This window comes from Lathyrus oleraceus, chromosome 1, assembly GCF_024323335.1.
Source record: "Lathyrus oleraceus cultivar Zhongwan6 chromosome 1, CAAS_Psat_ZW6_1.0, whole genome shotgun sequence".
Classification (NCBI taxonomy): Eukaryota; Viridiplantae; Streptophyta; class Magnoliopsida; order Fabales; family Fabaceae; genus Lathyrus; species Lathyrus oleraceus.
In genome coordinates, this window is record NC_066579.1 from 336038093 (window position 1) to 336054232 (window position 16140).

General features: G+C 38.8%; 1 protein-coding gene across 1 annotated transcript; it reads right to left on the reverse strand.

Annotated features, from left to right (window-relative positions):
* Positions 1-854: 854 nt before the first annotated feature.
* LOC127134614 (VQ motif-containing protein 17) lies at positions 855-1565 on the reverse strand. Its single transcript, XM_051061813.1, has one exon. The coding sequence runs from the start codon at positions 1486-1488 to the stop codon at positions 955-957; it is 534 nt and encodes a 177-aa protein (XP_050917770.1). The 5' UTR covers positions 1489-1565; the 3' UTR covers positions 855-954.
* Positions 1566-16140: the final 14575 nt, after the last annotated feature.

The window sequence follows — 16140 nt, forward strand, 5'->3', positions numbered from 1 at the left end:
TATGTGGTTTGCCCCTTCAGATTTGTATTAGGAGCTGACTTTTTGCCATCCAAAGTTAAATGTTGTCACAATCTTGAGTAAAACAAAAGTAAATTATACAAGCCAAACCTTGACATTACATTAAGTTATAAAAGCCACCAAAGTGGTATCCCATTCATTAACATTTAGATAACTAGTTGAAACTAAATTATATATATTCTCCTATGGAATAATTAAATAACTTAATTATTTTGAGCCGGATTTTTAACAAAGAATCGAAGATTTTATTAAGGGACAGACAATTTTTAAAATAGCTTTAAAAATATGGTCATATATAAAATAAAATGTGTTTCGATTATCAATATACTATTTTAATACTTTTGATTTTCTAATATTAAAGAGAATGAATAACGAATAACTAGTCTGTATTTAATTTTCAGGACAATAGTATGTGTCTTAAAAATTAAAGATATACGTGTCGTTATTAATTCCTCTGTAAACCTTGATTTCAAAATGCTTACAAAACACAATGTTGTTAATTGATCTCTTGAATAACATTTTCCAATTTATATAAAATGATAATAAGGAAATAAAACAAGAGATAGGAGAAAAAGAATAACTGATCTAGACAATTTCAATTGTTCTAAATTTTCAACTTATTGTTATTATGTGATTTTTTTTTTTGGCAGACTATTAATTGTACTAAATTTTGCAATCATTAATAAGAAAAGTAATGCATGACTATAACAATTACAGACAGAGCAAAGTACCAAATCAACAAATGTTCATAAATGCTCATTGTAGTGATTCTTTAGCATCAAAAGGGCCACTTCAAATCACAACACATTCATATATAATTAATTGTCAATCTTCAATAACCATAAATTTTTTTCTGTGATTAATATTTGTAATTAATATCCATACATCAATTAGCAAGAAAAGTAACAAACAAAACATCAAAATAAGATCTTAATTTTAATTAAGTAGCGGCATAGTAGTACTTAACTCTTCCATAAAACCATCATATTCTGAAAAACCATCTAAGAAACCATTGAATTTTTCATTTGACTTTGATCTTCTCCATATTTCTTCCTCTTCACTTTCATTCTTTACACTTATGATCCCATTTTGCAGACTAAGAAAATCTTTTTCATCTTCTTGCACAATCATCGAATCTCTGGTTTGAGGTAGTGCAGTTTTGGATTTGCTTCTTGCACCTCTCTTTTCATGATCTTCTGGCTTTCCTGTGAGTCTTTGAACAAGCTCTCTGAAATTCGCAGCGTCAGTTTTTATGATTTCTGGAGCATATATATGAATTATACGGATTTTCGGCTTCGCTTTTGATATGACTTGTGAATCTTTGCCAACTCCTAGCTTAGAAGATGATGAGGTTGAGTAAAATGTGTGTTGCTTTTTCATGTTTGATTCTGAATGTTGAACAACAGAAAAAAAAATGTAACAATATCCTGCAAGAAAACAAGGTACAATTTGTGACAAGTTTATATGCATATGTGTTTTTCATAAACAATTCACCAAATTTATAGTCAATGAAATAATTTAATAAAGAAAGCCTAAAAGGGTCCCTCCTATTCAGTTTTTAATAAACAGTAGTTTAACGCGAAAATGACTCCAACAAAACGAAATCGAGAAATGTTACTAATATTTTCACAGATTTTATGATGGAAAAAAATTGTGATTGTTCATCGCGACGCGCAATCAATATTGTAAAAGTATCTTTCTTGCACCTGCTTATAAGAAAAAATATTGTAACATCTATATCAATCGAAATTGGGAAGTCTTTTCGCGACTGAGAGCCGCTATTTAAAACTTGCTAATCATTGAATAATGGGTAATTAATAATAGAAGCAATTAATGAATGTACTTTCTCTATGATTTATCTCTGATAAAGTGAAGATTGTGAATGTGACAGCATGACCAAAAATGTGTATGAACTCTGAGAGAGAAGTGGAAAAGGCGTACACAAAAATTTGCCAAAATAGAATATCTGTTGTGTTTGTGAAAATCAGCTATGCACACGAGAGTTTTGTGTGTCCTAGTTTACAAATATTCTTGCAGTATACCACGTGCACGTGTGGAAGTGGTGGTCCATTCTGTTTTGCACGTGAGTGGTAATTAAAGGTTGTGTCAGTCACGGTTACTATCATATGCAATATGGCCTACATTGTGTTCTATTAGAGCTAGCAATTGCACTACTTGAATCATATGATCAAGCTGCTTGATCTGTTTGTTTCTCACCATTTTGACCATGTCATAGCTACAATTGAATCATTAAATCATAAATAGTTTTGATTGGTTATTGAAATTGACCTAAATCGACAATCGAAGAGACGATAACACGATAACACGGATGAGAACAACGATATTTATGATTAAGTCAATCACATTTTTAAAATGGACTTTATAAATTTTAAAATAAAATCGTCGAGTTGGTAGAGTTGCCCTAAGTATCTTGGATATGTGACTTTACACACGAAAAATGACTGAATTGTGTGTTTCTGAAAAACTTATATTTAAAAAACTTTTGGAATTGAAATCAGAATTAGAAAATATTTTTATTTTAAGTTTTAGCAGTAGAAAATAAAAATACACAATGTAAATTGCGGAAAATTAAAGGTTTAAGAGAAGAAAGAAGACATCGGAAATTATAGAGATTCATTCAAACAAATAAAAAACTTACTCCTCTCCCTAAGAATTGATCTTGAGAGTATTAAATAAAATTAAGAGCTTTTAGTAGGTTAAACTCTTGAACCCCCTTATACAAGAAGAATGAAGTTTATAGTTAACTTCCAACTAAATAGAAAATTATTGAATGAAGTTGTGAGTCTTCCTTCCAAACGACGGATTGAATCGGTCAGTCCTCTTTCCACAAGAATCTTGGATTGGTTAATTTTCAAGCTTCTAAACAAACCTTAAGAGCTTTTAACACCAGGATGAGCTCTCGAACCTAACCCTTGGTTTTATACCAGATTAACCAATAACCTGTCAGATTTTACCACTAGGTTGATCTCGAATCGAAACACGCTTTTATCACGGGTTAAGATTTAACTTAATTCTGGTTTTACCACGGGCTAACTAAAAATCTATGAAAGCTTTTATCACGGGCTGAACTTTCGAACCTAAACAAGGGCTTGATCACACAATCCTCAAACCAAAGCGTTTTACGAGTTTACCTTTGAACCCAAACAAACAATCCCTAATTGAATAAAATGTTCAATCAATGTGTAAACTAAAGTTCCTTAGTGAGCTTACAATTCTACCTTCCAAAATTACAGTTTTCTCACTCGCAAAAAGACTTTTTCGAAAAGCATTTCAGGTAATTCTTAGTGAGAATAAGTAAACAAAATAAAAGTTTAGAGAGGGAGATGGAGAAATTTGAAATGAAACACGATTCTGAATTGTTTGAAATGAGGGAGGAGATCTTTATTTATAGGCTAGAGGTTGACTCAAAATGAAAGTTATTTTAAAGCCAAATTATGACTTGTCTAGATTAGCACTGATATAATTCATATATATTTAGAAAATAATAATAACCATTCATTTGTGTTTATTTGTAGTAATTAGTCATTCATATTTGTATGCATTAGTCATTAAGAGAATGATGGAAAATCGATGTATATAATACACTCGATTAACAATGAAAGGCATTTAGTTATTTTCCTATATGATATCAGTTAGGTTTTAGATCATCTCCTAACACTCCTAGTTGCACACCACCACCTCCTGTTTGTCTATACTTTCACTCTCAACCTCCATCCATGGCTACATCAATAACTACCTCCACAACTACTGAACCAACCCTCTCACCCTTGATTGGCTCATCTGTCCCCACGACACCATCACCAAAACTCACTCAGCCTTCTCCATCAAAAATATAAAATATATCATTCCGGTAACCTTGGAAAATGATTTCAGTCTCTACCTCTCCTAATCATCCCTCTTCAAAGTTCAAGCACGCATCAATAACATGTGTGATCAAATCATTCCTTCTATCGATGCAAAAAACCACCAGTGAAGCCTGAAGCTAGCGGAAATATACTTGAACGTATTGCACGCTCGAACATACAACAGAGTTGCCATCGAACTTTATTTATCTCCAAAGAGAAGGGAAAACATCGATAAAACCTAGGGGGAAGAGATATACTGGGTAAAGAAGTCGGTTATGCAAGGGGGGGGTATTAACACCCCAAACATCCATGGTACTCCATGGGAATCGTTTTTATCGTTCTCGCTCGGATAGGTGTTATATCTAAAGATTACTCGTAAAAGAAAGGGGAAAGGAAAAGAAATAGATAAAGTGCTCGCTGAGGATTGGGGCCCTCATGCCTACGTATCCTTATAGTGCAATGAGGAATTCAAAGCTTCATAGTTCAAGGAACTAGAGGTAGAAGGTGGAAAGGAGTGATAGAAGGTATGACCTGAACCAAAAGATTGTATTGTTTGAACTCCAACAAGGGGTGAAACCGTGAACCCAAGAGTAAAACTGGTATGAACCAACAAGTGAGGGCGTATAGCACTTGTATCACTGTATTGGAATAACCGAAAAGAAAGGGTTGCCTACGTACGGCTGCAAAGTAAGTAAGGAAAGGTTTGTCTAAGCTACAAGGTCTGACAAGACAAACAACCCTGCTCTTGGTTCACAAAAAGGGGTGCAAGATGGAGCTCAAAGGTATAGTGTATTTGGCTCAAATAATAGGTATATCACATGAAGTGAAAGAAGGTAGTATATGAGTGTATCATGGGATGAACGAAATGAAGTGACCGAAGTCACAGAATAGAAGAACTTGGTAACAAGTGACTGAATAAGTATTGTTTGAAATTGAAAGGTGAAAGTGTATTGGAATCCATAAGAGAAATGGGGTTTCTACCATAGGGGGAAACAACGTTAATCGATACGTGGACTAGCAGGCCGCCACTGTAGGGTTTTGGCTAAAAAGGGAAGGAATTAAGTGTTTGGGGTTGTTTGCCTAAACAACTTTAGGTAGAAAGGCGGACTACATTAGGTGTCCTAAAAGGGTGCATATGGAATTCCAAAGAGAGTGTATTTCGATGTCAAAGAGATAACATGTTACTGGGTGAACGATTTATAATCGAAGGTAGATAATGGATAGTGAAATATATGAAAGATGCCATAAGGTGAAAGAAGGAATAATAAGAAGTATGCTCACCAAGGATTCGCATCCTCGTGCCTACGTATTCTCATCGTGCAATGAGGAAGTCAGAGCAATCGTAGTTCGGAACTACGAGAATAGAGAGAGGGAGATATTTGTCTAAGCAACGGGGGCTCACAAGACAAACACCAAGTCAAGGAATGATTGTGGTACTGGAACGCAAGGAGTTGTGTATCACTTGTTGGGGAATTGGCAATTCGAGATCAACTCAGGATAGTATCTTGGATCCAAGAGAAGGATATACTCTTAATCGAAGAGCAAGGTAGGCATTTACCAATACGTGGACTAGCAGGTCGCCACTATAAGGTAAAGCCAAAAAGAATGACTGAATTAAGTGCTTGGGGTTGTTTGCTCAAACAACTCTCGATTGAAGAGATGGACAGTCATTAGGACGTCCTAAAAGGATAGACAAGGAGTCCGAGGAGAAGTATGATCGATCTCAAAAGATGGTAGAGATTGATGAAAGAGTGATGGATTAATAAATAGGGTAGCCCGTGAAGAAACTAGGTTCTTCCGCCTACGTACCCTTATTGTGCAATGAGGAAATCAGAGCTTTCGTAGTTCAGCCCACCAGGGTTGAAAAGAAATTGACTGGAGGCAAGAGGAAATGGATGATAGAGATTGAATTGATTAGAATGGAATGGTGAATGAAGTAAGAGAGTGAAGTGATAAGATACTTGACAGTCGATTGATAGGAATCATACTAAAGTCTATGAATAAGGGCGAACGTTTTGAATATTTGGGGCCTACGCCCCATACGCAAAGTCGCTCTAGACAAGGGTAGGAGAGACTCCCTCTCATCATTCCTCATTACTTAGGACTTGAAGTGTATGATACTTATCTTGACTGACAAGTTGCTGGTGAAGAACCTTTGTTGTTGATCCTTGTGTTGATGTTGTTTTTGTATGAAGAAGACTTGGTAGTTTAATCGATTCGTATTGTACTAAAGTCTATGAATAATGGCGAACGCTTTGAATATTTGGGGCATACGCCCCATACGCAAAGTCGCTCTAGACAAGGGTAGGAGAGACTCCCTCTCATCATTCCTCATTACTTAAGGCTCGTTTCGTATAATTTGAATCGTATTTACCAAGTGTTGACCTTTGATTTGTCTTGTATAATCCGTTGCTTGGTGTGACTGAGGGTGCCTTGATTGAAGATCTTGTCTTGATGCCTTGAGCTCCACAGCTTGGAAGAAAAGTCTATTAAGTGACCAAGGGTTTTTTGGTCACTCAATTTAGACTATGGGATCATACAAGTTCAAAGGATTTAATTAATCAAAATTGCTTTTGATCAATTTAATCGGGGGTTTGGTTTTAGTTTTGTGGGGAACTAATTTTGGATCAAATTGAGATTAGTAAGTGTTAGAAACTAACCTAAGGGATCATGCATTAGAAATTGATTAGAAATTCTAAGTTAGAAGTTCTAAGGGAGCATGTGCAAATTCTAACAAAAATATCAAAATAAGCCCATAAGGGCAAAATTGTCATTTGCAAAATATATTAAGATATCACAAAAATTAAATTCTAGTTTAGACCTAAAGTTGAATAAATCCTAATGTTGAAAATGGTATGATTACAAATTTAATCAAAAGCTAGTTAGAATTTAATCCCATGCCTAATCCTAATTAAACTCTAATAGAAATTCTATAGTGTGAACTAATCCTAATAAAAAGTCTAATATGCTAATTAAATCCTAAAATCAAGATGCTAATTTCAATGATTCCTAATTAAGCTATACTAATTATCATAATTAAAATGTAAAACAATAAAAAAAATGATAAAGGAGGTGTGAATGTTAGATGGGTGGTGCAAACGAAATTCAGGTCATTGGGCTGCTAATTGAGCCCAAACTAAGTTTTTGGTCAGCCAAAGAAACCCCAAAAGTAGGGGGTGTTCGCAGTACAAAAAGGGAAATGGGTCTCTGACCCCCAAAACGTCTCAACACTCCATCCAGGGGGTGTAGTAGTGAAAATATGAGCGTAATGAGTAAATCAATGGGCCTAAAACGTTAAGCCCAAACTCACTTTCCTTTGTAAACGCTGGGGGTGTATTAGAAATATTGGTGTACTAAACGAAATTCAATGGGCTTGAAGTGGTAAGCCCAACTACATCCACCCTGTTGACTCGTTCAAGTCAACAGATTCAAACTGATTCCACCGCGCACTCAAACTCTCAACTCTGTCTCACCGTTCCTCCACCGTGGGCCACCTAGCCGACGTCCATCGCCGGCGCCGGTAGTGGCCTATAACCAAAATTACACCATCAATCGACGCACCATGACAAGCCAAGCATTAATATGGAAGTAGAATGGGGAAACGATCTTTGCATCCGTTGAATCGCGCGGATAAGCTGAAGAACCTTAACCTCTTATAAGCCAAATTAAATGGCACTCGGTGGAGATAAATCCCCAATACTATGGGGGTTCCACTCCCTAACCTAGGTACTACATCTTTGTGAGCTCAGAGCAAGAAAATGGTACTGAATAATAGATGACATATCGGAGAAGATGATCGGAGAATCCACCGGTAAGCTTTCGGACCTTGATTCTTTCTTCTTCTTTTTCTTTTCGTCCCTTTCTTCTTCTTCTGAAATGAACCAATGCAAAGTGAGAGTGTGGTGGTTTAGCTCAAGCGAAATTGAAGCTTCGATGTGAAGCTTCAATGGCTTCTTTGAAAGAGAGAAAAAGAGCTCTAGTGAGGGTGAGGGAATGAATTGCAGAGTGAGAGAATTTTCTGAGCAAAGTGTTTGAGAGCCTCAAATGATGATAGTGAAGTTGTTTAAATAGAGAAGAGGCTTGGAGCTTTGGTAGGCTTGGAATGAGGTTTGAATTCAGTTGGCCTTTGGTTAGAAGTTAGTTAACATTTACTTACTGAGTTAATAGTTAACTCAGTTGGTTATGCATAACTCAGTTAGTTAGCGTTAGTTAATGAACTTAGCTACTTAGTGTTTTAGGTTAATTGATTAATGACTGGCTATGGGAGGTTGCATTTAAGTAGAATTGCACTCCAAAAGTTTGCATAATGACTGGCTGCACAAGTTTCTCTTTTAGTTAGCTTGGTTGTAGGCAAATCTTATGTGTGGATGTTATTTGCTTTTCCTGCTATGGTTGGTTGAAAAGCAAATGTTAGAGAACTGGTATAGAATGTCTTGGTGAAATCTCTGTTAGCATATGCCTTGCCATGACCCTCTTGTAATGATCCTTCCATCTGCTTGCATTTCTCAATGTTATCATGCCAACTTGCAAAGGCTTGGACTGTTATGTATGTTTGTGTTATGCTGCAGCTTGCATCCATGATTTTGGATAGTTTTGGTCTTAATGCACCTGTTGAATGTGAGCTTACACATGTACATGGATAGGGTTCTACTATGAAATTATTTTGATGTTGCAGGTTTGGTGCAATATTGTTGCAACTGGTGGTTGATGCAGGTACAACAGGCATTGCCTTTGTTCATGGTTTGTCTTGTAAGTTTGTCATGAAGCTTGCAGCAGGCTCTGTTTGTCATTGTGAAAGTTTGTTGTTCCTTGAACCTTGATCCAATGGTTCAGGTGATGCATTGCTCCTGTTATGTTTCAGCCTTGACTTGGTTCCATGGCTTGTTTTGCATTTTATCTTGGTCCTTGCAAGTAGGTCCACATGGGGTGCTTGCAGTCTGCAGGATTCATGGTTTGGTTTGAAAATATGCAGGACTGCTTACATAATGTTTTGTGGCTTAAGTTGAAATTCTTGTGTGCAGCTTGTTACAGTTCCTTGTGGTTTGGTTTGAACATGTGCATGTTTAGCATTGCAGCAAGGTACAACAGGGCAAATGGCTTTGAGTTGGCAATGTGTTGTGTGTACTGCAGGTATTGGTTGTGTTAGCTGCTAGGTTGAAGTCCCATATGGTGGCTTGGTCTGCCCATGGTATGGTAGTCATGTTGTCTCTATCATGGTTTTCCTTGGCACATAATGAAGCTTTTAACTCGGCAACATTGTCCATTGAGGTATCTGTGTACATGTTGTTGGCTGCTGCATTGACTTAGGCCAAGGTTTGTGGTGTTTGCTGCAACTTTGTATTGTTGCAGGTCAAGTTAGACTTGGTTAGGCAAATGATTGATCATTGCAGGACTTGATGCAGGTGCGGCATTATTTCACATGGTTCATGGTTGTGTGGCCTAGCTCACACCATTGTTCCAATTTTAGTCATCATGTCATGACCTTATGGAATTCATGCTTTGATTTGGCTGCTGCAGTACCACGATTGCAAGGTGTGTCAAAGTGAGTACAAAACCAACATCCATGTGCATTGCCTTGTCGAATTAACCATGCATATACCATGTTTTACCATGTGATTAGGGTGTCTATTTTGTGGTGAATGCAGAGTCTGTGCAGCAGGGTGAAGGTTGGTTGTCAAAGCAAGAAATTCAAGTGTTCAAGACATGACCAAGCATGTTGGCACCAAAGTGAAGAAATTCAAGTTCAAATGGTTAAATCAAAGTCAACATGGACATGGAGAATTAAATGAGAGTTAGGACTAGTCATTTAGTGATTAGGGGTGACCAAGGACCTAGGGTTGACTTTGGTCAAAGTTGACCTAAAAGTCACCTGTTGACCAAAGTCAACAATTTGCAAAAATTCATTTTTTTTTTTGGTGTTTTCCTTGTAAATGGACAATGGATTGATGATTAGGGTGAAAAATTAAGGCATTAGGTTTTGGGTTGAGTTTTGGTCAAAGTTGACCAAAAAGTCAATTGTTGACCAAAATCAATAATTGGTTAAAAATGTCAATATTTGTATTTTCTAGTGTAGAATCGGATGTAATGGTTTAAGATGTCATGGAATGAATTGAAATGATTTAAAAAGTGATTGAAATTGTTTTTGCAATTGATTTAATCATGACTTGAATGTTTGACTTTTGGAAAGAAAATAACTTGACTTATAATGTACATGAACAAGGCCATGAAATGAGACCAATAGATTAGGGTTTGTTATGACATTTATGAATCCATGGCATGACTAGCAAGTGGCCTGAAACACAAGGGGTTTGGTTGTTTAAATGACCAGGATCAAAGATGTGTCCATAACCAAATGAATAGCACCAAAGGCTTTGAACCCAGACCACTGCTCCAAGCAAGGTTAGGTCAAGCACGTTGACAATGGGTGAAGATTGAGGGGTCATGAATGCACAGTCAAGCTACCAAATTCATCTGATTCACCATCTCCTGATTAGGGTTTTGGAGACCAAGATAAGGCCTGGGTGAAGCTCCATGCAGTCATGCCTTAAGGAATTAGGGTTTTGAAGGCCCTAGACTGTCTGGTCACACCTTTTTTGAAATCAAACCTTCACCACCATCATTGGGAGTTTATATCCCCCGTGTTTATGATATGATCAAACCATGCCTTTGGACTTTGATATCTGTGTAGACCCTAGCTTTATGGGTCCAAGTCTCTTTTGAATCCATGCTGAATGATGCATGTTAATGAATTATGGATGTATGTAAGTCATCTCCTGATCAAGTGGTTGGATGCATAGGTGAGAAAGGGGAGGGCAAATTTAGGGGTACAACAGATGCCCCTATTTAATCTTCTTGGACCTGAATATAGGAATTGCGGAAGCTTTTCACGTATTCAAGGTAGAAGTGGATTAAATACCTATGTGCCCGAAATTTGTCGGACCGGATGGTTGACTTTATTAATGGCATGGGGAAGATGTTTTATGCAGTGCATGATGCATGTTTTTTCTTTGTTTGTCGTATGTAGGGATGAGTCTTTATTGTGGTGGGAACTCCAACTCGTCATGATTGCCGAGAAGTTTTATTTAGTGTCAATGTTGCCATTACGAAACCCCGCCTGTTAAGGAATACTAAAAGGCTGGAGTCCCCTACGGTGCCCCAGCTGATTGAACATTACAGGTATCCAAGTAACACCACTGTTGAGTCACCGATCACCTATCAGGTTTATCGGGTTTTACCGGTAATGCAAAGTGTTTCTCTTTAATGTAGCTTGTTATTGTTCCCCGGAATTTTAAAGCATTATGTGAGTAAGATAAGCCAGTTATTTTGCATACAAAACATAGAACAAACACGTTTGATGAATAAACTGAATTTTATTGATATAGAATCTGTACACATGGTGACTACAAGGGTGCAAACGCCCTTAATGAGGACGTTGCAAAAAATTGAAAAAATAATTGAAATGGCAATGGGAAATATTTTTGTATGATTTTCTCCATTGATTACAACATTGGCCTTAGTCTATCATATAATCTGAATCCCAAGACCTTGCTTCGGCTGACGCTGATTGGATCGGTCCTTGACCCTCTGATATCTAGCTTGTAGCGTGTAGGCTCAAGGATCATAGTCAATGCCTTTATCCCTAACTTTTTCCTGGATCTTTCAATTCTTTTTGTACACCGGGATGCTCCTTTTTTCCTAAGCCGCCCTTTCGGGTTTTCAGCTTAGCGAGCTTTATATGTGTTCCCTAACTTTTGCATGGACAAATCATTTTTTGGTCCATCGGGATATCCATTTTTGCTTAGGTTCACCTTGCGGAGGTTAATCTAGCGGGCTTTCATCATTTCTTCTTAGGCATAATATTTTTTGACTATGTCTGCATTCACTGGCGAAGGCAAATCCTCCCCATCCATTGTTGTGAGGATTAGAGACCTGCCCGAGAAGGCCTTTTTGACTACGAAAGGTCCTTCATAGTTGGGAGTCCATTTGCCTCGCGGGTCTGAGTGAATAGCAAAATACCTCTTGAGCACGAGGTCTCCAACGTGGTATGCATGAGGAAGAACCTTCTTATCAAAAGCTTGTTTGAGACGTCTTTGGTATAAATGACCATGACAGACGGCCGTCAAACGCTTCTCTTCAGTTAGATTCAGCTGGTCATACCGAGATTGAACCCATTCAGCTTCATCAAGATCTGCTTCCATGATGAACCTGAGTGAAGGAATCTCGACTTCGATCGTTAGGACGGCCTCCATTCCATAGACCAGAGAGTACGGAGTTGCCCCAGTGGATGTGCGGATTGAGGTTCTATAACCGTGTAAAGCGAAAGGTAACATCTCATGCCAGTCATTGTATGTCTTGACCATCTTCTGGACGATTCTCTTGATATTTTTGTTAGCTGCTTCTACGGTGCCATTCATCTTGGGCCGATATGGTGAAGAGTTGTGGGGCTTGATCTTAAATTCTTCGCACAACTCCCTCATCATAGTGTTGTTGAGGTTATTAGCATTGTCAGTGATGATCTTTCTAGGTATTCCATAGCAGCAGAGTATCTCTTTCTTGATAAACCGGGTAACCACTTGTCGAATGATATTAGCATATGAAGCAACCTCGACCCATTTTATGAAGTAATCGATAGCGACCAGGATGAATCGATGTCCATTGGAAGCTTTGGGCTCTATCATCCCAATCATAACGATGCCCCACATAGAAAAGGGCCATGGAGAAGTTAGAACATTCACCGGAGTTTGTGGCACAAATATTTTATCACCATATATCTGGCACTTATGGCATCTTTTCACAAAGTTGTAGCAATCAACCTTCATTGTTGTCCAATAATAACCAGCCCAGAGAATCTTCTTGGCCATAGCAGGACCCTTCGCATGTACGCTCTCGCAGCCCTCGTGTATGGACTCCATGATTGTACTAGCTTCGTGTCTATCCACGCATCTGAGCAGTACCGAATCATAATTCCTCTTGTATAGTACATCACCATTTAGGAAGAACTTGGAAGAGAGTCTTCTCAGAGCTTTCTTATCGGTAATGGATATACCCTCAGGATATTGTTGTTTCTCCAGAAATGTCTTTATGTCGTAGAACCAAGGCTTATCGTCAGGATCGGCCTCAATTTCTAGACAATGTGTTGGTTTATCTAAGTGGTCAATCTGGATGGATGGTGCTTCATTCTTCCATTTGACTTTGAACATAGATGCCAGTGTGGCTAGAGCGTCTGCTAACTGATTTTCTTCCCTAGAAATATGGTGAAAAGAGATTTCATCAAAATAGGGCATCAGTTTTCTGATGTGCTCTTTGTAGGGTATCAATTTGCTATCCCGAGTCTCTCAATCGCCTTTGACCTGACTGATTACCAGAGCTGAATCACCGAACACCTAAAGTATTTTGATTCTCAAGTCGATTGCCGCCTCTAAACCGTAGATACATGCTTCATATTCTGCCATGTTGTTGGTGCAGTCAAAACACAATCTAGCGGTAAAGGGAATGTGGAAACCAGTTGGGGAAGTGATAACAACACTTATAACATGACCTCGGGCATTGGAAGCACCGTCGAATACGAGCGTTCATCGCGATCCTGGTTCGGGGTCTTCTTCAGGGCTTACCTCGAAGCCTAGCATAGTAAAATCTTTGATAAACATGATATCCTCATCTGGGAAGTCAAACCTCAACGGTTGGTAACCTTCGACAGGCAGGTGAGCGAGATAGTCAGACAGAACACTCCCTTTTATTGCTTTCTGGGTCACGTACTGTATATCATACTCGGTTAGCATCATTTGCCATCGGGCAATTCTACCAGTAACAGCAGGCTTCTCAAATATATACTTTATTGGATCCATCTTGGATATCAATAAAGTAGTGTGGCAGATCATATATTGTCTCAGGCATCGAGCATCCCAAGTTAGAGCACAACAAGTCTTCTCCAAAAGCGAGTATCGGGTCTCACATTCAGTGAATTTCTTGCTGAGATAGTAGATGGCGTGTTCTTTCTTGCCTGTGTCGTCGTGTTGACCCAAAATGCAACCCATGGATTCATCAAGCACTGTGAGGTACATAATGAGTGGTCTACCAGGAACCGGTGGTACCAAGATTGGTGGTTCTTGCAAGTATTTCTTTATTTTATCGAATGTCGCTTGGCAATCATTATTACACACAATCGATTGGTTCTTTCTCAACAATTTGAATATCGGTTCGCAGGTAGCCGTCAGGTGAGATATGAATCTGGAGATGTAATTAAGTCGCCCAAGGAAACCTCAGACTTCTTTTTCTGTTCGGGGAGCTGGAATATCTTGGATGGCTCGAACTTTGTCGGGATCAACCTCGATACCCTTCTGACTGACTATAAAACCCAAAAGTTTACTTGATCGTACCCCAAAAGTACACTTAGCCGGATTCAGACGCAGTTTAAACTTTCTGAGCCTGACAAACAACTTTCTCAGATTTACCAGGTGATCTTCCTCAGTTCTGGATTTGGAAATCATGTCGTCCACATAAACCTCAATCTCTTCATGAATCATGTCGTGAAAGAGTGTTACCATGGTGCGCTGATATGTTGCCCCTGCATTCTTCAAGCCGAATGGCATGACTTTGTAGCAGTAAGTTCCCCAAGGTGTGATAAAAGTTTTCTTCTGCATATCGTCTGATGACATCTTTATCTGATTGTACCTGGAGAACCCATCCATGAAAGAAAAGACGGAGAATTGAGTTGTGTTGTCGACCAAAACGTCAATATGAGGCAAAGGGAAGTCATCCTTTGGGCTGGCTCTATTGAGGTCTCGATAGTCTACAGACATTCTGACTTTATCATCCTTCTTTGGAACTGGAACGATATTAGCAATCCACTGCAGATACTCGAAAATGGCTAAGAAGCCAACATCTAGCTGCTTTTTAACCTCTTCCTTGATCTTGAGTGCCATATCGGGTCTGGTCCTTCTGAGCTTCTGCTTGACTGGAGGACATTCGGGCTTGAGAGGTAGGTGATGTTCAACAATGTTGGTGTCTAACCCTGGCATATCTTAATACGACCAAGCGAAGACGTCAACATATTCACGTAACAATTCTACCAACTCGGAGTGTACATGCTTGGCAAGAGATGCCCCAAAATTTACCTCTTTTTTGTCAGTTTCAGAACCCAAGTTAATGACATCCACTGGTTCTTTGTATGGATGAATCTCTTTCTCTTCGTGCTCAAGGAGTCGTGCTAGTTCAGCTGGTAATTCGCAATCTTCCTCATTGTCGTCTTCAGCTTGGTTGATTGGAAGTCCAGATTCATAGTTGATTTTAGCCATGTCGTAATCAATGGTTTTATTTGCTCTGCATATGATGAGCTTATTTTAGTATGCTTTTTTTTTTAGAAAAAGTGGAAAAAAGAAAAAGAAATCTTTTACCATTTCGTTATTTTTAGTGAAAACGGAAAATAATTGAAAGAAAGGGAACACCAGTTTTGCATGCAAAAAGTACTTTTTATTTATTCACATAATACTTTTAAACATGGGGGGCCTTACAAGCCATACTCTCGCCTCGGGCGAGGGCGAGGGATGTAGAAAACAAAATGCATTACGTTTTTTCCGAGTACACCATAGGGATCACGGTGGTTGTCCAATTGGGAAGCTTGAATCTGCGAACGAGGCTGGGTGCCCCTGGCTTGTTACCACTGGACTCTCCAATGACTGCCACGGTATGCTCACTTTGATAGCCGACGCTGCTGAACTTGACCGGGTTGAATTGCTTTTTCTTCGGACCCACCTTGCGTGTTGTCGGGTGATAACTGATACCAAACCTGTCGCGCTTTTCTGCCATATTGACGACCTTACCCCAACCGGGAAGCATGCCTTTCTCCAATGTCTGCTTGGCAGTCTTCGCTGAGGATAGGATGGTAGCGGATGATTGATTGTTGTTGGCTGAGACGGAACTAACATCTTCAAATTCTAAACAGTGGAGAGGAACCTCGACAATCCCCTCATCTGTTTCAACATATTTGAAGAAGGATAGCTCACTGACCAACAAATCTTCTTCCCCACACACAATTACCAGTTTGTCATCTATTAAGTACTTCAGCATCTGGTACAAAGTAGAAGTGACTGTCGCAGCGGCATGAATCCATGGTCTACCCAACAGACAACTGTAGGCTGGATTGATGTCCATGACTTGGAATGTGATGTCAAACTAGTGTGGCCCAACACAGATAGGCAAATCGACCTCCCCAATTACCTGCCTTTGGGAACCGTCAAAAGCTCTAACGATCAATGCA

Bases quoted from the DNA above. Each gene is read 5' to 3' on its own strand.
- LOC127134614 (XM_051061813.1), bottom strand. From the start codon at position 1,488: ATGCATATAAACTTGTCACAAATTGTACCTTGTTTTCTTGCAGGATAT.